The sequence below is a fragment of the Terrapene carolina genome, unplaced genomic scaffold (genome assembly GCF_002925995.2).
Source record: "Terrapene carolina triunguis isolate 2854851 unplaced genomic scaffold, T_m_triunguis-2.0 Scaffold96, whole genome shotgun sequence".
Taxonomy (NCBI): Eukaryota; Metazoa; Chordata; order Testudines; family Emydidae; genus Terrapene; species Terrapene triunguis.
In genome coordinates this window covers 57,610,605-57,636,579 of record NW_020664447.1, presented here as the reverse complement: position 1 = coordinate 57,636,579, position 25,975 = coordinate 57,610,605, and the positions used below count along the sequence as shown (strand labels likewise).

Here is a 25,975-nt window from a genome sequence, read left to right as displayed (position 1 = left end):
GTAGAAATTGGAAGAAAAATATCAGTTCATGGTGGAAGACTACAGAAAGATACACAAACTTCCATTCTGCAATTCTATCAGTTTGCATCTCTCTGATGAGGAGTGTACTAATATCAGACAAAAATGGAAATAGTGTGGTTAATTTAGTACAAAAAAGATTACATTAGCTATTCTATAACTTACATAAAAACATCTGAAAATGAGCTGTTAGAGCAAAGGTTAGTAAATTGAAAGCAAGAACTATGTATTGGAAATCTTCTCTTGTGTACAATAGCTCATTGTCTTTAATTCCATTTGTGTTAACATTATGCCTTATTTACTAATAAAATCATTTGAAGGGCCTGATTCTCCACTACCTTGTAGCTTAGGTAGTCATTTACACTTGTGCAAAGTGTGTGCAATGGTAGTGTTTTGCACTCCCTTTCCACAGGTATACATGACTACAGAGGGTATGAGACAGTGGAGAATCAGGCCTTCATTGTCTCTTTTTTCTAAATCAGATAAATAACTTATAATAAAATCTTCTAAACATTGCCGAGTTTTAAATGTAATTGTATTTAATTTATAGTTTTTCACCTTTGAACAATACAAGAAATTACTAGGACATGCTTCACTATCACCAGGATTGGTAAGTGTAAATACATAATTAGGGTTTTTGTTCATTTAAGGAAATATTGGATGTCCCTCTACCCCTCCCCAAAAGTAAAAGGACCAAGATACTTAGTGTGATGCCACAGTGAAATACAACAGAAAAAACATGCCAGGTATCTGAGCTGCAGATAGCAGGGCCGGCTCCAGGCACCAGCCCACCAAGCAGGTGCTTGGGGCGGCCAAGGGGAAGGGGCGGCACGTCGGGCTGTTCGGCGGCAATTCGGCGGCGGGTCCCTCTCGGAAGGAAGCACCTGCCGCCAAATTCCCGCCGAAGAAGAAAGCGGCGCGGTGGAGCTGCCGCCGGAGTGCCGCCAATCGCAATGGTGATCGCGGCTTTTTTTTTTTTTTTTACCGCCACTTGGGGCAGCAAAAACCCTGGAGCCGGTCCTGGTAGATATGAAGGTGTGGCCTTGGAAAACATGGGAAGAGTCCAAAAGCTAAAGTATAACGTGTGATATCCTGGAAACATCAATAAGTTACGATAGTAAATACATTTCAGTTGCAGCTGGTCAAAAAATGGAAAAACTCATTTCGTAAAAAAAATTTCAAAGTTCAAAATTTTCAAGTTTCAAATTTTTCATTTTGAAGTGGTCAAAACATTGTTTATTTTTAGATATTTTGGGAAATGTATTTATTAGAGGCACCATTGAAAATGTTATTGAAATGGTTATTGACATTTTTTGTTTATCAAAACCCTGCTTTTCATTAAATGAAAATGTTGCTAACCTTTTCAGTAACTTTTTTTGGTAAACAAAAAAATGTCAACAGCCATTTTTATATCATTTTCTATAATATTTTCAATAACAAATGTGAAAAAGGGCACAATGCTGTTTTCTGGGGAAAACAAAGAATGTCAACAATTTTCATGTTTTTTTTTTTTTTTAAAAAGGTTTATTTTTAATAGAAAAGTTTTTGTCTGAAAAATATCAACCAGATTTCATTTCAATGTTTCTACTTTTAATCTCTTGCCTCCTGTCTACTCCCTTTTTTTAAAATACTGGCATGCATAAAACACCTCACACTTTGTAGAGACACCTGTGTTCTGTTTATAATAATCCATGTATCTGAGTTTTAAGCAAGACTAAAAAAATTTGAATTACTTGGAAAAGGTCATGTAATAAATAATAAAATCCTGAACATCTGGATTATAGATTTTGTGGTCAGGTGAGTTTGGGATTAGAATTCTTTTTACAGTTTTGGTTCCTGGGATGGAAGTTTGTGATAGACAAAGAAAATATATGGTCACTTGTCTTGTAAGAATACGTGCCTGTATTAGACTATACTGTGCCTGCTAAAGGGTGTAAAAAATAGAGAGGAAACCTTTAGTTTATCATTACCCCAGGTACTGTCTGTGTGACACCACATGCTGCTGCCCTTCTCATGCAGGACGGTAAACTCTTCACATGAAACTTCCTCCTCTTAAGTACTCCATTGGTGCTATGGTTGTTTACAGTCCCCTCATGTTGTCAGCAGACTCTCTCTTTCTTAATGTGCAATGGAGAAGCTGTCATTCGCATCCCTGGCAAGTGGAAAGAGCAGGTTTCAGGTTTTTTGGTGTATTGCCACCCTTTCCCAAGAACAGCATGCTAAAAACTAGTAAACATACAGCATACGTTCTTAACAAAGAGCAGCTTTGATTCGTATAGCAGCTGTACTGGGCAACAAACATCCCAATAATTTTTTTAATGAATAATGCCGCTTTCATTACATTGCTATCGTTTTCAGTTACACTTAGGGCTCTCTTGTGGCTTAAATGCCATAGCCAGGGTGGGGGGTGAGGGACAAGGATCTTAGAGGTTTTCTATGTACCTCCAGGCTGAGACAGGCGGAATACCTCCAGGTCTTCTGGCAGAGCTCATGTCAAGGAAGCATGTCCCTTTGAAAGGGAGAAACAAGTGTTTCCACCCTCTTCCCCTTGGCTTCAGACCGACAACTGATAATGAAGGAGTGGGGCCATGCTCCCATCCCATGAGGGGAATATAGTCTTACTGGCAGCATTGCCAGTGTTCCGGGTGCAGAATGGCTGGGATTGAGACTGCCCCTGTATAAGTGAACAAAGAGTTAAAGGCTCCTGCCACCCTCTCCCTTCTTGAATACTCATTCAGAGTCAGCCACAGTCTGGCCCCATGGGAGCTGAATGGAATGTTTTCCTGACTATCGCTTTCCTCCCACCATGGTTCTTTTCCTATTTCAGCCAGTATACTCCATATACTATGCTGTGGGTTTAAGGTGGTAGAGGAGCAGGAGGGTCCTTATAAGTGGCTGGCACTGGAGACTAAAACAAAGAAACAAACAGCCCAAGATTAATTATTTTGAATTTTCTTAACTGCTCTGAATATTTAGCTGTTGTTTATCTTTTATGAACAAAGTAAACCATTTTTTATCTTTCTAAATATGGCGTATTCTACCTGAGTGCAAAGCACAGGCCTTACTCAGGGCCATACTGTGCCATCGATTTTTGAGCAGATGGGGTGAATTCACCCCAGTGAAGGGGGCCAGCACCAGCCCTCTGCACCACTTAAGTCTTCTCAGGGTTGAAATTTACCCATGGAGAATTTTCCTTCTAAGTGGGCATTTAGCTTGAGTAAGTGCTTCACAGTTTAACCCGGAATATTCGTTACTTTTACTATATTTTAAGTGCATTTGATTTAATGCTGAATACACAGAAGTTTTTTTAAGTATTACATAGCTACATTTATATTTTAAAAAACCAAAATTATTATTCATTGCATTCGAACTCCACCCAAATATAACATGGGAACATTATTTTTCCATGTATGCATCTTAAATCAGTAACACAGCTTTCCTTCCAGCTAGAGAGAATTCGTTGTTGATAGGACTTTGACGTTTTATTTTGAATTTTTGGAATGTGGTTTTGGTTTTTGTAATTTCTTCTTCATCAACTGTCAACATCTAATCAAGGGCTAAAACTGTTTAGTAATGGTATACTGCTGCTTTAGTGTAGGTCTCTCCATTTTCATCATATCATTCAGCTTCATCATGTGATGTATGGGACATTTTACCACAGTGCTCATGAAAACTTGATTTTTAAGTATTGATTGATTTAATTTCCCTAGACGTTTGCTGTTGCTGGTCTGGGATCTGGATTAACAGAAGCGGTTGTGGTTAACCCTTTTGAAGTAGTAAAGGTTAGCTTACAGGCAAATCGGAATGCTTTCACGGAGGTATGGTAACTGTTCCATTCTTTTTTCAAAACTTTGTTAAATATAAGAAATACTTTAAAGTTAATTTTAATATTTAATCAGAATCTCTATGCTCATTGTAGAAAACTTTCTCTGAGGCTGTTTGGATGAAATAATGATATTCCCTCTAAGCAATGCTGTTTTAACAAAGGTGGAATAGGAAACTTTGCTGACAAAATATATATATATCTATATAGGGAAAGTACTTAGTTGCACATTAGGAGCCAGATGTTTTACTTCTCTTTGTGATGCTCTTACAACACCCATATGAGATACGAAAATACTGTTATCACCTTTTTACAGATGGGGAACTGGGGCATAGAAAGAGGTTAAGTGACTTACCTAAGGTTACACAGAAAGTGTGACAGAGCAGGGACTTGAACCTATGTCTCCTGTATCCTAGGTTAACACTCTAACCACTGGACCCTCCTTCCTCCATGGTCAATAGGGCCACAGAGAATACTGTAGGGAAAGTAAAGTGATTGGGGCACTGGAAAGATGATCCATGAGATGATCTTTCTCTCTTATGACATGGTGGGTAATATGAAAAAATTGTGAACCAGTATTACAATCTGTCAGTTCCGTGAACAAATAATCAGACCTTCTTTATACCTCTGCAGATACAATTGGCCTGCCTCAATACAAACTTTTCCTTTTGAGTATAAATGTATTAATACCACATTGTGAGCAAACTAGTTCCAGCAGCACTAAATGGGAACACAACATCCTCTCCGCACATAAATTCCAGAGACTTTATTCTCCCTCGCAGGGTTTTTAATCCACCTCACTGCTTTTTTTTGCAGTGAGTTATAATTAATTATTCCCCCCAAATGAAACCTATATCCTCTACGCTTTTCTCCTCTGATCTTAAAAAAAAAAAAATCAGTGATATTCCGCATTGCAATTTTTCTAGAAAATCAAAGCTTCAATTTTTGAAATCAAAGCTCTTTGAGTTTAAAAAAAGGGAATCAAAATACACTTATGCTTAATGAAAATGCTAACAACACCCTTATTGCAGTACTATGGTTATGTCATAGTCATTCATGTAAAATTTTCAAAAGCACCTAAGTGAGACCTAATTGACCACCTAGGGACCTAATTCCCATTGAAAATCAAATATGTTTTTATTTGTCGTATTGAAAAAAAAAGTCAATGAGACTGAGTCACTTAGGTACTTTGTAAATTTTACTAACATTTTATGTAACTAAAAATATAATGCCAGATAATTCACTGGTGTAAATTGGCTGAACTCTATGGACTTCAATAGAGCTGTGTTGATTTCTACCAGCTGAGGATCTGTCTCAGTCCTGTTTAAATATGCTAAAGAATATTCTAAGCTAAAGGAGATGTCAGAAATACAAGACATTATATTTTTTCTTTTAAAAAATCTTAACTTACCAAAATTCCAGACCTACTTCCTCATGAGTAGCATGTGCTTGTTACTACCTTCTATATGATGTATCCTCACTCTGTAACAATGCAGTGTTTTTCTAATAGGATTAAGCAGTGTCTGCACTTATCCCATTGTGTAGTTCATGCCATGTGATGAACCTTAATGCAAACATATTATGTTGGCTGTTACCTTTAAATAAGAAATATAGCCTATTTCAAGGAACAAGGGAGACTGCACACCAATAGTGTGCTGACCATTGGATTGTTCTGTGATATCTGAGCATCTTTCTAGGGTCGATTGGTTTAAAGAGGAAGACCCCCAGATTTGACACAGCAGCACTCTGACATCATGGAATTCCCCTGATAAAAACACTGCAGTGGGTATTTATCAATGGCCAAATGCTAGCAGCCGTACCACATTGGATCTTTTCAGGTTTCAAAAGCTAACCAAGGTCAGACCTGTGTTTTGCCAAGGAAAATCATCTGCTGCCCAAACTGGCATCAGGTGTTCAGCAGCTGGCATCCCTTCCCCTTTGAGTCATTAGTAAATCAGTAATCCAGCTTAATGCCAGTGGGCACTGTATTGTTGAAGTTGCCTTCTTTAGCAGAGACTTGAAACTGAGTTCATGACTGCTGGTTATCTTTAAAGATCCAATCTTAATTTTTCCAAGAGCAAAGACATTAATCCTTGTGTCCTGATCAAATTCTAGTTTGAATATCTGCATTCAGTGTATAGATGCTCATCTACAGTAAAGAGCTTTGATATCTTTGCGTGTAGCTAGAAAAGTAAATCATGATGATAAAATAGGGTTTGTTTTTTATTTCTACGGACAGAGATGGATAGCAGAGCATCAGCAGGTCAATATTAGTTACTAAATATGCAAAGGACAAATGAACCTAAATAGTAAAAGAAAAGAAAACTTGGCTGTAACCTAAATAAGCAGTAACCTGTTGTGTTGGATATAATTGGGATCATTTGGCTGATGATGTTGATCTGCCAGAGTGATATTTTCAAATGGAAGCCCATTAAACAAATAAGTATATTGAAATCAGCAGTGTTTACAGAGTTCTAGTCAAAATTGTTCTACATTTTCCTGTTTAAGCATACTAGTGGAAGTAATGTTTTGCCTTTCTAATTAAATATTTGGTTATACAAAGGTGGCATTATGTTTTAGTGAAAACCAAGGACAAGTCAGCAAACAGGCTTTTTAAATGACCTTTTTAATACTTGTAACTTAAAGCAAAGAGCTAAAATGTCAATGTTGACCTGTGAAAGTAATTCACTGTACCAAATCTAATACAACACATTTGGGAACATGGGACTTGCCATGTGGCATCAAATGTGCATCTATTCTGATGGCCTGTCAAACAGCAGCCAATACCAGATGCCTCAAAGGAAGGTGCTAGAATCTTTGTAATGGATAATTAGGTAATAACCTGCCCATAGAGGAAATTTCTTCTTAGCGTTCATTAGTTAGTGGTTGTCTTATGCCCTGAAGTAAGAGGGTTTCTATCCCTTGTGGCCAGGATTTTCAGAACAGGATATCTTAAATGAGATTCCTAAATCTAGATTAGGGAATTTAAATAAGTGGTCTGATTTTCAAAATCCAACAGCTCCCAGTAGAGTAAAGTATTTCATTAGAGAGGCAAACCATGATTTCCATTAGGACGTGTAAGCAGGAAAATGGAGAACCATTTTGACTAGATCTCAAACACTAATTTCAATATACTTATAATAAATATAGACCAAGATTTTCAAAATTATTTGCCTAAAGTTAGGCTCTTAAATCCATACTGAGGCATTTTCAAATACACTTTGTATGTGGCTTTTCATCTACTGCAACCTTAGCAACACAGCGTCTCAACTGATAACAGTATTGCCAACCCCACGCATTCAAAAATTATGAGTTGGACAACAAAAATTCATGAGATTGGTAGAAGGATCATGAGATTTCAAAACATACGAATTTTTCTTCACCTGCTGGTTTCTGAGCCCTTAGGATACATTTGGGTCATGGTTTCAAGCTTTTCTCTGAAACCATGAGGGTTAGAAACCTTTTTTTGTTTGTTTGTTTGTTTTTAATGAAAATTGTGATTCTCACATAACCTCAAGATTCCAGGGGCTGGAGCTTTAAGAAAACCCACCAAATATTTTGAGACTCATGATAAAATCACAAGAGTAGGTAACACCTTGATAGTTGTCTGGTTTGAAATGAGGCTCTGTGGATAATTTACTACACTTACTGTTTGTAAAGATGATTTCTTCTTTCTTTTGTTTTACATGTACAGCAACCATCAACCTTTGTCCAAGCACGGCGAATTATTACAACTGAGGGCTTAGGATTCCGTGGACTCAACAAAGGCCTCACTGCAACATTGGGCCGCCATGGAGTTTTTAATATGGTTTACTTTGGATTCTACTTCAACGTCAAAAACATTATTCCAGTCAACGAGGTAAGTGCTTTGTACTGTATAAAAGACAAAAAGATAGTCATAAACAGGGCAATGTAATTGACATTCTACCTTTCCTTGCAATGCTGTGGTCTTTTCAGAGAGACATTTTGCTCTAGTTGTCTATTTTTGGAAGTCCTACAAAGTTTTATTTTCTGTAGCAAAACAAGAATTTGCAATTCTCATTTTTTAAGCAAAGTGAGCTACAAGCAATTCTGTAAAATATGCATGTCCTGAATTCTCATTTACGCAAAGGCCATTTTGTACCGTTCTGGCAGCGTAAAGATGCTAGGAAATGGGAGTAAATTACATTTATATTTACATGAGGCATCTTAGTTGGAAAAGCTTGTCCTACGTGCTTATCTGTGGTAGTCAATAGATATTAGTGCTACATGAAGTAACATCCAAAATGGCTCAGAAGGGTAAAAATTAAATTCTGTAGAACATCTACCTTCAGTATGAAAAGCAGAGTGAAACGAAGTATTAAGAGAAAACTAAACTAGATTGTCACCTAAGTAAGCAGTAACATGCTGTACTGGATTTAATTGGGATCCTTTGGATGAAGCTGTTAATCTGCCAGGATGATATTTTGAAATGAAAGTCCATTAAGCAAATTAAGTATTTTGGATATAGCAGTGTTTACAGAGTTCAGGGGGCTCAGCTTTCTGTGGTGCAGAAGCTTCAAGAGATTGTGTCTGCTAGCTGTACACTGGACCTACTTATTCCAGACACAGATCAGCCGGTGCTCAAGGATAACAAGATAAATTCACCTGTGTATAGAAGGCCAGTCTCGCAATAGTTTTTAAATGGGACTTTAAGTGGTGTATAGACCTTGTGTTATCTACATCGAGGGTGAATTTCACCATGATGAGTAAATTAAACAGAAAGCCTTTGTAGCTGGAACGACACATAAAACAATTTTATTAAAATAGGCTTACAGACTTCTGTATTATATAACAAAGAGAAAATTCACTAATGTAAAGAATTATTGTACCAGCAACTTCCTAAAGAATTGTATGAGCAACAACTAATGATTTATTAATAGCTTCAGTGTTGTACTTAATGAACTGTGTTTTCACTAATGCAAAACTAAAGCTATGATGACAATTTAAACAACCACAGGTGTAATATCTGGTGATATTCATATAAGAAACTGTAATTTACATCAAAAGGTACCTGTTTCGAGTCCCATATAAATCAGCACCCGTTTTTCTGCACTTTTAAGTAGCCTGGTATTTTTGTAGTCGAATGAGGAAAAGATCAATTTACTTATTTGCAAATTCTTACTGTAAATTGAATTGTTCAAGAGCAACTAACATGCAAGTTTCCACAGGTTTCTTTTAGTATGTTTAAACATAATCTAACAATACACATTCAGAATGTATTCCGAAAGCTCTAAGCACATGCATACCTTGACATTAATTTAGAAGTATTTTCCTTGCCAAGAAGATTAAAAAATTCTGTGTAACTAGTGAATGTTTTCATGTATATTTTTCATGATACCTATCACCAGTTTACATATTTTTAGAGTATTGTAAATTTCAAAATATGAAAAGTCAGATACTCTTAAGGACATGGAGGGTCAGGCATATCTTCTAGGAAATAACAAAGAGTTCCTGCCTGCTAATCAAGGGATAGTGATAGGGTTTGGCTTAACAACCATTTGCTAATCTTTTAGAGTAAAATAAAATGTCATAAGAAGCTGTTATTGCATTATGAGGGAGAGGAGAGTTCAGAGTTTATATAGATTATGTATGATGCAATAGATTATTCAGATCTGGAGACATATATTTTATGTATGATTTTAAATCTAAGGGGAGTGAGTTTGGTGGCCAGAATCCACCTACTTGTCCTCGGTGTACAAGTACACCACAATCAGAAGACAGATTTCTTCAAGGGTGTAGCCAGTTACAGGATTAGGTTGCATTAGCTGCAATTGTGTAGAGAAGTTTGCACAGGGCCTGACAACAATAGGTCTGACCCAACTCTCATTGAAGTCAGTGAGAATCTTTCCACTGATTTTAATGGGAGTTGGATCAGGCCTCAAATGCCAGCTGTACGTCTAATATGCAAGCATTATGTCTCACATATTCGTGAACACAGAACTCCACTTCAGCATTTGGAGAACAGAAAAAATCAATAATTCTTTGTAATCTGTAATCTAATCCTTTTTCATCAGTGGGAAAGCAATATAGATGCCAACCATTATCAAATATCTGGCTTGGGCTTGGTAGAATAAGCTGTTTCTCAGTAGGAGCAGAAAAGATTAGACTGTTTCAGCTTTTCAATTATTCTCAAGTATTTCATCACGAAAACCAATTTTTTCATTTTATATGCTTCCCAAGAAGAAAAACTCAAAGTAAGTCTTGTAATGCTGACAAGCATATAAAAACTGTGAAATAAAAATGGTACACTTTTTAAATAGCTCTGGCTCTTTCCTATATATCTGCTGCTTACCATCTGTAACGCAAGTGGAAAAATGTATCGAAATGTCCATATGAGCCTTTTAGCTGTCAACAGTGTTAAACTATGCATTAAATTTGCATCCCAATTAAGGATGTTTGCAGCTTATTTTGCCAAAAACAATAAACCTTTTGTGTTGAGTGCCTGGATGATATAAATGACATGTGTGGGTTGTAAGTCTTCAAAGTGAATAATTTTTCATATGTTCAGTCTATTTTGCTAAACAAACCATTTACAATCAACCTCCTGCTCTGTTTACTAAAAACAGAATAAACCAGACTTGTTCTATGTACCACTAACGTATAAACCACAGAGTATTAGCTTCTATACATCTGCACTAGCAATTGAATTGGTCTGTAATTTCTTTCACCTTGATTTTATAGCAGTTTGTTTATGCTACGCATTTCATAGACTTCCAATAGATTTCCCTTTGCTATTTTTATCATAGTTAGATTTGTTGGTAAATGTTAATTTCAAAATAACAAGTAAAATATTTGCTCACGACCACCTCTAAGTGGCAGTCACCCACCTTAACACTGCATTCCTAACACTTTCATAATAAGTCCTAAAAAGTGGCCACCAAAAAAATTCAATTCTGGGCACAAATTGATCTATCCAGCTGCTGCAGATGTATGCTGTGTCACCTTTTAAAGGGGCTTTTGCACCCAGATGTGGGAGTTGATGAGTCAGTTGCTATGTCACAGAAAAGGATCCCATATCTATTCTATTCTATTGTATATAGGTTCTTATACTGTGCTCGTCACTGTGGTATCTGAGCACCTTCCAATAGTGCATTAAGCAATGTGATTACACATCTGTCACATGGCATTTTTTCTCTCATTGGCTTTCCAGAGGGAGAAGTGTGTTCAGGAGAGTGTCTTGTTTTGATAGTGTGTGTGGGGTTCTTTGTAATATAAATATACCTGTCGCAATGTGTTTAAATTAGAGAAGGCAAGGTCAAACAAATGTGCCTTGCACTTGAAGCAGAAAGTGGTGAAGTTTGTGATGATCCTTAGTTTTGAGGGAGTTCATTCCACAGTCTCGGCCCACCCCCAGAGAAAGTTCTTTCTTCTACACAGACAAACTTTACCGTTATTGTTGAGAGTTCCATTGTGGCCGAGAAGCGTAGTTGTTGACCACAATCTTCATCCCAGATCTTTTAAATTCCCCAGACCATGGAGCACTTTGAAGATAAGGACTGATACCTTGAACTTGATTCAAAATTCTATGGAAGGCCAGTATAGAGGGCAGAGGACAGGTCTGATGCACTCACAGTAGCCTGTGTTGCTGAGGAAACACTCTGCAGCATTCTATATTAGTTGGAGTTTCCTAAATGCTGAAGGCTTGATGACCAGATATATTGCTTTGCTGTAGTCCAGCTGGGAGGTGACAAAGGAATGAATGACTGAGGCCACGTCTTTGTCCTCCAGGATGGGACGGAGTCTCTTAGCCAAGTGAAGAAGATAGTAAGCAATACTTGTGGGTGCTGCTACGCGAAAGCTCAGTGCCAGCAAGGAATCCAAGAATATTCCTAGTCAATTGACTAAATTGATCATTTGTGGGTGTGTGTCATCAATCAACAGAGCCACAAGCTCTGCAAAATGCTTTCCTCTGCCCACCAGTATCAGCTCTGTCTTGCTCAGGTTCAGCTTCAGTTTCAGCCAGCAAAGAAGAAAGAAGAGGCAGCAAAACCTGAGTGCTAAATTTGAAAAACAATAAAAGTCATCCAAGAATATGAGAGCAGAAGAATTTTCTTTTAGTTGTACACTACCCGGGACATTTTAAGAAACAGAGAAGCCCTATGTGGGGGGAAATTCTTGTTGGTGCAAGGTGCTGTAAAAAAATGGAGGCAGAGGATGATTATAAGGCACATTGGAGAAGACTGGGAAGCCAAGGAATGGTATTTCTCAAAGTTACAGTTCAACCTGAAATTTCAACACAAGATGTGAATTAGCAAGATAGTTACCCACCATCCCATTTGTCCAGGACCGTCCCAGCCTGTATGTCCTGCGAGCTGTGACAGCTGCAGCCTGGGTTGCTTTAAGTCTGCAAACATGTCCTCCCGCACCAGGAGATGCTATATTGAAAGGGAAGAGAGTCTGGCTAGTGAGTGCTTCTGCCTCAGTTACTCCAGTTCCGATGTCTCAGCACAGAGTTACTTAGGCAAGGAGCACAGCAAAGCAGAAGAATCAGGCCCACATCCAGATGGGGGAAGGAGGGGACAAAGCACAGCTGGGGATACAGTAGAGAGAAATTTTGACAAAATAAAAATTTGATGCAAACCAGACCCTTTTAAAAAATGTTGTCTCTGTTTTCTGACCAGCTGCACAAGGGGGACATTGGAGACAGAGGGCACAGACAGGGACATAGGATGTAGGGTGATGAGGTGGAAAAACCAGGACATTTTTTCTAGTGGAGGGGACTCACGGTGATTGGTTTTGATGGGCCCAGGGAGCAGGGCACCAAGAGGGTTTTGATGGCTGTGAGAGGAAGAGGTTGCCCACACCTTCTTTTTATATTTTCTACACTCCCTTCTTCTATTTTTCCTTTTCATTACTTCCTACAAAAACTTGACAATGGTCCTGCTGCTGGTGCATTGATACCACTGCCTACCCATGCTGACCAGTATTGCTTCCTTGTACTACCTCATCTGTCTGTCTGTATCCATTTCTTGTCTCATCTTATACTTAGATTGTAAGCACTTTGGGACAGGGACAATTTTTTTGGTCTGTGTTTGTACAGCACCTAACACAATGGGGTCCTTGGTTCATGACTAGGGCTCCCAGGGCTCTACAGTGATACAAATAATAAACTGAATTCATACCGAATCTAGATTAAAAAGAAAGGAGTTTTGTATTTCACTGGGAGTTTGCACTGTGGGAAACTCCCAAGGCTGAAAAACAACTCACTCTGAGTGGATTGCCAGCAAGCTGCAGCTGTCCACCACAGGAGCAAGTAGAAATGTTACTCTCAGGATTGTGACAACAGCTTTATGTCTGCAGTACATTCATTACCTAAGGCTGTTGTGCATCTGCTTATACAATTAGTCATTTTTGTGGTCATTTTAGAGTATTTAAATGAGCAACTTTAGCAATGAGACTTTCAAAGAAGGGTTCTGAAGTGGCACAAATGTAGCCAGGGCATTCATTGCAAATCGAAGTGCAGTAGTGAGCATTGTTGGAGACCTTGTGCTACCAAGTCTCTTCCATGATGCTTTTACTTATTATATTCCACTAGTTCCTAGAGGCTCTGACTAAACACATAGTAAGATATAGCTTGTACCCCAAAGAGGTTACAGTGTAAATAGACAAGACAGACAAAGGGTGTGAAGGGAACCAAGATGCAGAGACTTGACCAGGTGCAATGCTCTTTCCACTAGATTACGCTACCTCCCTTTATTTCGGATGTTATAGGGTGGGCACGGTAGGGACCTGAGAGACTAAAGAAAAACTTTTTTTTCAGAGTTGATCAAATGTTTCCCAACCTAATTCGTTCATTTCTTGGTTGAATTTTGTAACATATAGTACATGTTTAAAACTTTGAAGAGTTGTTTGAGCACATTCTGCACTGATCACACCTCTGCAATCCCTTGGAACTCAATGGAAATGTTTGTGTGTAAGCCAATGCAGAATTTGGTCTCCTCCATTTGTATTTAAAAAAATCAGAAAATATCCTTCTTTTATACCAATAATTCCCTTAAATGGTGGGTTCAATTTGACATGCTGCCACAGCTGTTCCCTTCAAAGTCAGGCAACAGCGATTAGATGGTGCAGGGTCAGTGTACTGATACTGCAGCTCTAGAAACTTTGGTTCAAATCCTGATCAGGTCACAAGTGAAAATTAATTTGATGGCCTCATCCTGGTCCGTAGTAGAGTCATAGCACCAAGTCACAAATATATAGAGAGAGGCAGTGTAGTCCTATGTATAGAGCAGAGAATGGGGGGGTCTGGCCTCTATATTCTATTCCTGGATTCTCCACTGACCCACTCAGTGACCTGGGGCAAATTTATTTAGTGTATGTATTTATTTCTTATGACTTATTTCAAATCACGTAACCCTTTTGTGTCTTACTTAACTCTTGAATATTCTGACTAGAATTTTCAAAGAAGTCTAAGAGACTTAGATGCCCAAATCCCATTGAAAATCACTGGGTTTGGTATATTATTCCTTTAGGCTCCTTTGAAAACACCAGGCTGTAATACTAATCTAGTCTTATTATTTATTCATCATGTATATTGTCATAACTGTACATAGTTCTTTACAGCAGAAGACCCATTCTTCCACAGTTAAATCAAGAGGGGTTACAAATTATTAATTAAAGCTTGGAAAGCATGTTGACATCCTTGCATATGAGGTACTATGTAAATGCAAAGTATTATTTATTCTAAGCTGTTTATCCTCAGCACCTCAGAAAATCAGCGAGGTGTCTCAAGAGGAACACCGTAAAATTAAATAAAAAAATCAGCGACAATTTTAAAAATATTGGCAGCAATTTGACAGGTAATAACAAAATAACACTTCCCACAGTTACAGTAAGGTCCGTGTCCTTTGCCTAGAAACAGGATTTAATTATAATTAAAGATTCTTTGGCACAGATTCTGCCATCTTTACTTACACTGAGTAGGACCTTTCTCCACAAGTAGTCAGCATGGATGCAGAATCAGTCTCTGAATGTAATACTGCTGAATGCCCATGATGTTCAGGTTTCCACACCGGTTTCTGAACACCATTATACATGTGACTTTTAGTATTCATTGTAAAACAGGCAAATATAGTCTAATGTGATTTTTCAGTTACTCCATTGGTACATCCAGAAGTGCTGCATTTTGAATTAGATGTCTCCCTCCATAGTTTGGATCATCTCAGTCAAGGAGTTCTCTTATTTTGAAATAAAAGTGTCATATTTCAATTAGATTTGCATTGTTTTAACACTCTGGTGCATCATGGCATCTGTGATACTATTAATCCCAAAGCATATAACCCTGAAATTCAAAGCACCCCAATACACATGAGAACGTTCAACATTTCGAAAAGAGCTGACCTGCGAGGACATAGTACAAATGCAGTTGGCCCCAGGTTCAACATTTAATATTTAATAATTATTGCTTAACATTTGTATTACAGTAACACCTAGAATAGCAATTCACTGTGCTAGGTGCAGTGCAGACATGTAGTGAATGACACTACCTGCCCCAAAGAGCTTACTTCCCCAAAGGGGGATTCAGACTGTTTTACAGCCCTGAATACCAATGTGCCACTTGTCACCTCCTAGCTACAGTTGGTTTTAAAAGTTTTGTAAAACCTGAAATGTTGCAGGGTTCCCCAGCCTTAATTGTAATTGCACGCACACAGCTTGGATTTGTACAGATAGTCTAGACAATAATTTGCTGCTAAGCATTCTGGTGAGAACTTTGTGTAATGTTTAATTATAACAAAAGCTGTTTTACTCTTAGTTTAAAAGGGATTATCCAAGTAAATGCCCTCTATTGTGAAATTATGGAGTTACTTTTTCTGTAACTAAATATAAGCACCCTGTTGATTTAAAAGCCTCTCTTTAAACTTACAACACACCTGCATGGAAGTCCAATGAATATTATGAAGTTGTAACTAATTTTCCTAGCTGCAAATCTGCGAAGGAAAACCTATTGACTGTTCCTACATTCAGTAACAAATGTAAGGCCTCTATGTACCTCCTTTTTAGAATTTTTTTCATTAGGAATATGTATGGCTCAAATAACACCTTTAAAAGAAACCTTTGTTATTATTATTTTATTATTACATTTTTAATATTAAGCTGAATGTATGACATGGCATGATCCTATATTATTTTACTATTGATTTGCTGTATGTTGAGTGCCTTCTTGCAAGACATGAAGGATGCATGAATGCAGTGCATGGTATGATATAAAAGGATTTTTGCTCTGTTGGCGTAGAATGGAAGAACAGGGGCATAAAAAGTTATACGGACAGCCTAGGAAATTCATTATGACAGAGTTCACTGTGACTAACACTGTTCACAGAAATGGGATTAGACTTTGTTAAAGAAAATTTGACTCTCAAATAAACTGAGTACTTTGATGTCATAGAGAATGCCAAGGTAGAAAGATTTTCTAAGGGAATCCAGTAAAGCACAATTGGATCATCTAGTTTCAAACAGAGAAAGAACAAAATGTTTTAAGGTCTGCTTTATAATCTGTTTCTATCTTTTATCATGAAAGAATAGTAGGGTTTAAAAACAATGAGTTGTAAATTCTTCAGCCAATTAGTTTAGTGAGTTACTACTGTTTATAATGCACGGAACGTTGAAGGCTGTTTTGCAGTTGCACCAAGCTGGATTGTTAATAACAGGAAGCTAGCACTTCTCAGTACAGTGGATCAGCTACACGTGAAAATAAATGTAAAAAACCTGGAGGGGAATGGCAGCAGACTGAGATTAGCCTTTATTTAATTTAACATTTGGGGGTCCAACACACAAATGAGCATTTTAGTAGGCTTCATGGTGGAAGTTGCTGTCATTTGTAAAATATTCTGGCCAATTAGCTAATAGTGTGCTTGGATTTCTCCTGTTTTGATACAGTAATACTAAGTACATTGTGAAGCCCAATTATACAAATCATCCCCATATGCCATACCAGTCTTTCTTTATGAACTGTGTTTATAAATCCTGTGTGAGGAAATGTGTACTTCAGCAATTTAGACCATGTGTAAAAACATAGCCAATAGGATTGTCAAGAAAACAAGTTCCAGCCTAGGAAATCCTAATGTGTTCCGCTAGAATAACATGAGTGTGTCGTGTTGTGCAAGTTTTCTGATTAAATGCATATTACTTTGTAGTGTTTAACCTATTTAGGTGCTTCCGTTTCCTTTTTCATTCATTCTTTCTTTCTTTTTCTTTCTTTTTAGGAGCCAACTTTGGAGTTCTTGAGAAAATTTGGAATTGGGCTAGTCTCAGGGACAATAGCCTCAATTATTAATATCCCTTTTGATGTTGCAAAAAGTAGGATTCAAGGGCCACAGCCAGAGCCTGGAGAGATCAAGTATAGAACCTGTTTTAAAACTATGGCAACAGTCTATAAAGAAGAAGGGTAAAACATTCTTATTTTAATAAAATGTCCAGGCCGCTGTTTTAGTTCATATGGGTCCACAAAACTGTGTTGTAATATGTCAGATTTGATGAGGGACATGAAACCACCTTGCATTTATGTGTCGAGAGAGTGCAATGTAAGAGAGTGTTTTAGAGATGTATTTCAAATGTAAAAAGAAACCTCTTCCTATTTCAGCTGTAGGATTTTTCTTTTTTAATATTTGCAAAAATATTGTTATGTTGTTGAAATTTATGTCCCACAAATAAATGCCTAATAAATTTCAAGCACAGCATTTTTGCTTGGTAACAATAAAACTGACTCTTCACTTTGCAAATGCAAAATATCAGTAGAACAACAGAACACTTCACAGTTAAAAACTCTACTTGCAATTTCTGCATACAGTTATACATTGAGAATGATTGCTAAAATGGGTGAATGGAGGACAGAACCTTTTGGCACTAACTTTCTCCAACTTTTTAAATATTTCTCAAGTGAGCAATGAGTTGTGGCTTTGATATTCAATTATAGCAGTCATTTTATCCATGTAATGCAGCTGTTGTTAACAGACTTGTCTTGAAAGTAAAAACCATCTCACTGATTAAAGTCATGTTTCTGATTGGATGGGATCACGGCATAGCTTTTGTACTGAACATTGATTAACTTTTTCTCTTCATCTAATCTGCCTCTGTAAAATGTTAAAATCCAGATACTGTCTGCTATTGGACATGTGTCATTCCAAATAATTGCTTAAAAGTGCTATGTCAGCATCTTAGCAAACATAAGATAAAATTCCATTCTGTTTGTAGAAAAATAATATTGTTTGAAACTTTTTTTCTTTCTGCTACAGGTTTTTGGCTTTGTACAAAGGGTTGGTTCCCAAGATCATGAGGCTTGGCCCAGGTAATTTTGCCTCCATTATTTTTGTCTCTTCTTTATTCTTGGTTTCTATTTCCTGTTTCCATTTAAATTTAAGACCCAACAGATAACAGTTAAACAAATGAAATACTGTACATAAATCTGTCCTTTAATATTTAAATTATTTATTTATTTTGATAAAAAAAACATTTGGATTTGTTGGGCTAAATTTGCCCTCAAAAAAGCACATTTGCATGTCTAAATTGGAATCCTGTGCACCCAACTACCTACTGGTGCATGCAGATGCCTGATCTGTGAACAAATCATGAGGCAAGAGGGGGTTTGGTTGTATGTGCGAATGGATGTATCCGCATATTTTTCAGGCACACTTTTGAAGACCTTTGAAGGATATGCTTATAGGAACAGTTTTTGTTAGTCCCCCACCCCTTGGGCCTGATTCTGTTACACTAAGGCTACTTCATGTTCTTTGGTAGTGTAAAGGTGCCTTAAAGTTGGCATAAGTGGCTCCCTGAGAACACCCTTTGTGCAGGTAGCCTCCCTAGCCAGGATAGTATGGGCATAAGGGCTCTACACCAGCCTAGTATGGGGGGTGAAGCAGAGTCATGTAGAGGCAGAGCCAAAGTGCACCGTACTCTAGTTATTTTCTGCTTCCAATGCCTGTAAGGGGCAATGGGAAACAGAGTGTAAGTTTGAACAGACCTGGGGCCTTTTGAGTTTTGCCATTCCAAGCGGGCACTGCATGGCTGAGAGTGCAGGTACCGCAAATAGACCAGAATCTTATTCTCATGTAAATAAGTGTTTCCAGTTGGAGTAGGTGGTTTAATAGGCAAGGTTACACAGATTTAAAAGCCAATAGGTAACTGTGTCTGTTAACAGGATCTCTTCTGACTATGTTTCGTGTTTTTCATTATAAAAAAGGATGAAATTTTCCTGTAAATGCTTGCGTGTTCCTGTAAATGATTTTCTCCAGCCAAAAGCTAGATGGTGCCTGGCCTTTGTGCAGTTTCAGAGAAGGGTGGGGCACAGGGAATCCAGATACAATCCAGGGAGCACATAGCCTTCTCCTTCCTAATGCACCCACAATGGGCAGGGAGGAGGAAGATCCCCGCTTTCCTTGTCCCAGCCAGCACAGCTAAGTTTGTAATGAAGGACTTGATTCCAGAAGGTGCTGGCCACTCTGCCCCAGATCCAGCAAAGCAATCAAGCATGTACTTAACTTTAAGCCCATGAGTAGTCCCATTGACTAATATATAGATTTTGCTGTCTGAATGAAATAAGAAAACAATTTTAATTGTGGCTGAAAAGGTAAGTCCATCTGTCTACAGCATAAATAGTTTGAGTAAGAGAGCTGTACAAAAAAACTCACACTATCTAAGTCAGCCTTGAAATCAGCCCTGTGTGAGTTCAAACTGTATCTGCAAATGAGTATGGCTTTGCCAAACTGTCTGTGAAAGTATTTTGCAATTCTATCTCTCCCCCTTCCCCCCCCCCCCCCAAATCTGGCTATCTGTGAACTTTATTAGACTGCTATTTGTAGTGTATTTCAAGTCTGAGCATGGTTTGCTGAAATAAGTCACATGGCATTTCTATGTCCCTGATTGTCTGAGCCTATCCCATGGGAACAGAAAGGTCAGTTCCGTTTATTAGAAGATGTTTTTATTTGGTTTTTCAGAGATGCTGCATTCTAATTAAGCTATCTGATCCAACAGGCAAAATTAGGGAAAAAAGAAAAGCTTTGGGCCCTACTCGGTTATTGCAATCGAGGTTGGGCTACATTTACTTGTATTGGGTAGAACCTTTCAATTATCTTTCATCATTTCCCCAATTTATAGGCCTCTTCATATGCTGTGCAGAGGCCTATATATGCCTTCTGAAAATCCACCTTGTTAGAAACTGTGTCAGGTCTATTTATTTAACTTGCATAATAATTATAGCCCAGTCTTAGAATGACATACTTGTTTCTCTCAGATCAGAGTTCCCTCATTGCATTAGTGCTGAGGCTTAATCACACTTTTGATTCTACCAGTATCAATCCATTAACCCCACATTTTGCCTGTGGATTCACGAGATATAACTGTGGGAAGACTAGATTCAATTCCGGTATAATGATTTTCAAATTACAGGTCCTGTAAAACCATCCAACCCAATTTTCAAACAAAACATTTGATAAGCCTTTTCAAATCTTACTTGCAAGGATTTTCATAATTCTGGTGAAAAATTTGTGTCTTTTTATTCAATTCTTTTCATGTCCAAATCTTTCTCCCTCTCTCTATATATATTTTGCAGATCAAGAGTTTTGTCTGTACCATAGCTAAAAAAATAAAATAAACATCTGCTGAAAATTTGTAGAAAAAAGTATGAAAAATATGTAAGAAAATTGCATTTAAAAGCAAGGGTGCTCTTGATTTAATTTACAAGCTTTTCACATTGACTTTGTGTTCCAGTGTTAGGTAAATTTTGTATAGTTTAAGAACTGTTTTTAATAGGCAGCAGGTTTAAAACAAATACAAGGAAGTTCTTCTTCACGCAGCGGAGTTCAACTTGTGGAACTCCTTACCTGAGGAGGTTGTGAAGGCTAGGACTATAACAGCGTTTAAAAGAGAACTGGATAAATTCATGGTGGTTAAGTCCATTAATGGCTATTAGCCAGGATGGGTAAGGAATGGTGTCCCTAGACTCTGTTTGTCAGAGGGTGGAGATGGATGGCAGAAGAGAGATCACTTGATCATTGCCTGTTAGGTCCACTCCCTCTGGGGCATCTGGCATTGGCTACTGTCGGTAGACAGGATTCTGGGCTAGATGGACCTTTGGTCTGACCCGGTACGGCCGTTCTTATGTTCTAACTGGTGTTTGGGTAGAATCCAGAGAGTTTTTGCTAATACAGTTTCATTATATTTCAATTTACAATTTCAGTACAGGAAAAATGACACAATATATGTCCTGCAAAATATCGAAGGGATCTAATTTGATACTTAAGATAATGTCCTCTTTTCTAGGTGGTGCAGTGATGCTTTTGGTTTATGAATATGCTTATGCATGGCTTCAGGAGAACTGGTGATCAGAAGTACTGCTTCTAAAACAATGTACTGTTTGAAATTATGTACCTGATAAATGTAACATGTTATGATATAAAGGACATGAGTAAAGCAAAATATAAGAGGCACTCATGCTACAGTTCTCTTTGATATGAATGAGAGTTGAAGGCACTCATCAGTTTGCAGGATTGGGCCCTATGGCCCTGATCCAGCAGCACATTTTGGCACAGGCTTAGCTTTAAGCACTGATGTGCTCCTTTGCTTTGCTGGATCAGGGCCCTAGTGATCAAGAAAAAATGGTAACACGGGAACAAGTTAATTTCTCAAGAACAAACTAAATGTAATGGACAGTAAATTATGTCATTTAGTAAATGCATCAATTTTTTAACTAGTGGTTGTTAAAATGTCAGGTTAAGTTTCTTGATAGGTGAACTCAGCAGGAAAAGTTCATTAATCATGAGGATGCCAAATCCTACGCTGGTATAAATTGTCATGGCGCCATTGACTTTCAAGTGGAGGACCTGGCCCATGCTTTGCAAATCTGAAGTAAACCCTGGGTCTGATCATACAGTTCTAACACAGTATGGGAGCGATGCTTGGAAAAGGATGGCTGGATTGCCCCCATACCTCAAATAATACCTACTGCCAAACATTCTGCATAGTCTCAGTTATACATTGAATATTATCCTTATTTCAAACATGTCATAGAAAGATGATGAGCATAATTCAATTTACCTAAATTCTGTCCTCACATAAAAGTGTACAACAACCATAGAAGTCAGTGAAGTAGACAATAAATAAACGAACAGGCAATTTAATTCATTTTGGACGTATAAGGCCAGATTGTGAACCCACATTGTGAGTAGTTATTCACATGAGTAGTCCCATTGACTCCTGCCCAACAGTAATCATTTGAAAACTACACAAAAATGTTCAGAGGTGAGATCCTAGCCCCACTGAAGTCATGCAAAATTCCCATTGATTTCAATGGGGCCAACATTTCACCCTAAGTGTTTTTATTTCCAGATTTAAAAAAACAAATAAAAAGATACAAGAGAAAAATGTATGAACACCCTTTTATTTGCTGTTAATGTGAGAATAAAAAATATATCAGTAAGCCTATATAATTCATTTCAGTGTATATGTGTGTGTGTGTGTGTTTCGAGAAGTTGACAGAGAATACTTGACCTTGAAGGGTAAAGGTGGGTGAGGAGTGGGTAGCAAGATTTTCTTTTCTTTAGATTGTAATACATTTTTCAACACCTCATGACCACCCTGACTGCCTATCGTGACCCCCTTGGGGTTAAGAAACAGTGTTCTATACTGATATCCCATATGCAGTCTTAATTAGATAACCATAAGCCTTTCTGAAAAATAAATACTGAACATTGTTATGAAGTTAAACATGTTTGCTTTCCCAGATATTCAGTATAACTTAGCTCATTTTTCAAATACATTTTCCTACTTTTTCTGTTTTAAATTGCCGTTTGAAATGGGATATACTAAATTTCTGTCATGTTTATTGAAGACAAAGTCTAACTTCATGTACTATACCACCTTTCTATTGATGTTCAAGTGCTGTCTTCTTAAATACTCGAAGAGCTGTATTTCTTTCACAATAAACAATTACCTTTATCTAGTCCTGTTTTGCTGACTATTGCTTATATATTTTTAAATAGCTGGAAATATTTATGTTATCACCGTACACATTATTTGTACTGGCTAACATTAGATGTTCTTCCTCCTAGATAATTACAAAACTTTCTCTTCAGAAATCCTAGAAGAATATCTTTCCAGATCATTTTTTTAATGACAACTCAGGTGTGAAGTCTGGTGTCTGCAATGTTTTAAAAAAATGCACTTATAAAAGGAAAAAAGTTAGAATAGAAATGCATTCTCAGCATTTTCAAACATTCTTGTACTGACATGCACACAGAAAATGTCTCTTTTGTCTGGATTTGACCACACTGACATCTCAAAGCTGTGTTACTTCAGTAGCTAAAGCCAACAAAATAAGATATGTTCCTTTTTGTACTTTTATTACAATTCCTAGGCAAGTATTCCTCATTTGATCATTTTATTATCAACCCTTACGCAGTGTAAGAGAGAGTGCTTGGAACATTTTGAAAAAAGAAAAACAAAATACATTATAATTATTCTTTTATTAATTTAGAGCATTCAAAATATAAAAATAAAAGGCTTTTAACATTCAGTATATACATACACAGCCTTCTGTTGTACATCCTTTTCAACATGATTTATTAGTTTTACTTATAGTTCAGCCTGATCTTTTGATAAAACGAGGACCATTCGCAGAAAACCTGGAATCTTTTTTTTTCAAATGTGTCTTTTTAACCTCTTCAAGCCCACGGTATTCACTATTCCTGGTGCTCCTCTAGGCTTCTCATTTATACTAAGGACATTTTACACCACCACTCTGGAAACATAGTATAAACAAGTATTAAGTCTCATTGATTTTTGAAAGATTTGGGTACTCTGAGAATGCAGGATTGGGCCCTTCATGTGCACAGTGTGGGGAAATATTGTTGACTATTAGAGGACTAAATTCTACTCTCATTTATGCTGGTGTAAATCCAAATTAACTCCACCTGGATTACTCCAGATTTACATCTGTGCAATTGAGAACAGACTTTGACCCATTTATCATTAAAATAAAAATGGGGATTTAGTTTTTAAAAGTGATTTAAAGGTGTTATGTCATTAAGCTAATATGTACCGTCTTTCAGTTTAACCAATATGTATATTCTGTAAGAAAAGTCCTTGGACAAAGAAAAATTCTGCATGGTAATTTTACATTAAAAAACATGTTAACCTCCCTCCCACCCCAAGAAGCAATTATAAATAGCTCAATAAGGATCAACATCAGATATCTTTGAGTAGCACCTTACTCCACATATAGTCCTACTGACTTCCCACTCACAGAGTAAGATATTATTCATTGTGAGTAAATGTATCGAGATCTGGCCCTAAACAAAGGAATGCAGATACAGGGGGGAAAGTTTGTCATTAAGTTGCATTTCCACACAAGGAATAATTACTTTGGGCCATATCCTCAACTGAAGTCAACAGAGCTTAGACCAGGATCTGAGGATCTGACCCTTTAAGTATAATTTAAAGACACACTCATGCCTCATGAGAGTCACAGGAAAGCAGATTCTTATTTCAACTGGGACACCATCTTGGACTCTATGGATCAGAAAAGGAAGAGAATCAGCCTTTTGAAACAAGGGCATTTTTATCACAGACCTGTTAATGCTTTGGGATGGAAAATCTGTAGTTCAGGAAGGCTTATCCTCTTTTTGTCTTCCTTTCTTGGACGTTGTTTTTGTTAGTATGTTGCTGATTACAGATGGGCTTCTTAATTCAATGTTTATAGTATCTTGTCTAAGAATTAGTTTAAAAGTTAAAAAACTTGGAAAATATGACATGTTGCCAAGAAAATCTTTTATTAATCATTTTCTCCTATTTTTTTCTTCTCCCTTTTAGTTTTTTAATAGGTAGTTTGCCTGTAATTAAGATGCCATTATCTTTAGCATGGAATTAAGGGTCTCTGAGCCAGATTCTGACCTTAGCTGCAATGGCATAAATATGGAATAACTCCATTTAAGTCACTAGAGTTTTACCAATGTAAAAATGGAACAAATGAGAGCAGAATCAAGCCCTCTCAATTCAACAAAGCACTTACGAATATGTTTAAATCACATTGCCTTCAGTGGACCTTAAGCATGTGCTTAAAATTAAGTGCATGTTCAAATGCTTTTCTGAATAGAGATGGATTTAAGCACATTGTTAAAGATAAACTGCTGAAGTCCTTTGCTGAATTGGGGCCTAACTCAGTGGACGTTTTGCTGAATTCCAGGATCTTTGTTTCTTTAGGGCCAGGTTATATCTGTGTTCTGTGTGTAGAAGTCCTAATGATTCAACTGGCTTTTTATGCAAAGATCAAAGCTAAATACAGCCCTTAGAGTCCATCTGCCCTGCTGATTCTTCCTAATCTGTAGTCCTCGTTCTGTTTATGAAATTACAAATGGTTACTGTGGAAATATGTTTTTCTGAAAGCTTTCCACAAAGTTTCAAGCTGCTTGTTAGGCCCCAATCCTGCAAAGACCTAAACACTGTGAACAATTCCATTGATGTTAATGAACTACTCAGAGTATGTACCTCTGTGTAGGATTGCTGATCATAAGGCATATGTAACTATTTACTCATTATTTCCTTTACAGTGCCATGGAAATCTGCCTATGGCCATCTGAGTTATAAATAAAGCTTGAAATTCCCATAGTAGGTACTGGATTTTATTGTGCCATTGAAACAATGTCTAATATAGATAAGAAATCAAGATGATGTAATTAATGCAGTCTTTTAAAGTCTATATCTAGTGATGTTCTTTTAAGTTATTGCACAAGAATTCTAAAAGTACACAATATATTAATATTCTATTAAGGATATGAAATGTCACACCGATTTTCAAATCTTTCTCTTTCATGCATGTGTTCCACACATGTCTGGAAGCATGTGGAAGACTTACTGGAGTAATATTCAGAACTTTATTATTGCCCTTGGAAAACAGGTAAGTTTGAAAAGACCAAAATATTAGCTGTTGGGGAGTTGTCAGGTAAAAAAATTTAAAGCAAAATTATTGGGACAGAATGCTTGCCAGTAGATACAGAAATGCCAAAAGGGAGTTTAACATTAAATAAGTTTGTATTTGTCGGACCACCACCAGTATACCTACGAGTGAGACGTGTTTATGTACAACAATGTAAACTTTACCGGGAGCCATTTTTACATTCATTA

At 37.3% G+C, this 25,975-nt stretch overlaps 1 protein-coding gene across 3 annotated transcripts in view; it reads left to right on the top strand.

Annotated features, from left to right (window-relative positions):
• SLC25A21 (solute carrier family 25 member 21) overlaps positions 1 to 22,775 on the top strand; it is a 157,177-nt gene extending 134,402 nt beyond the window's left edge. For 2 of the 3 annotated variants that reach the window (XM_029911509.1, XM_029911511.1), the window contains 6 exons: positions 569 to 628; positions 3,729 to 3,836; positions 7,536 to 7,700; positions 17,065 to 17,246; positions 18,094 to 18,146; positions 21,119 to 22,775. In XM_029911509.1, coding sequence (XP_029767369.1) covers positions 569 to 628; positions 3,729 to 3,836; positions 7,536 to 7,700; positions 17,065 to 17,246; positions 18,094 to 18,146; positions 21,119 to 21,180 — 630 coding nt within the window. In that variant the 3' untranslated portion in view covers positions 21,181 to 22,775. The remainder of the gene's footprint in view (positions 1 to 568; positions 629 to 3,728; positions 3,837 to 7,535; positions 7,701 to 17,064; positions 17,247 to 18,093; positions 18,147 to 21,118) is intronic. The other variant, XM_029911510.1, reaches the window with a different exon arrangement.
• The last annotated feature ends 3,200 nt before the right edge of the window (positions 22,776 to 25,975 follow it).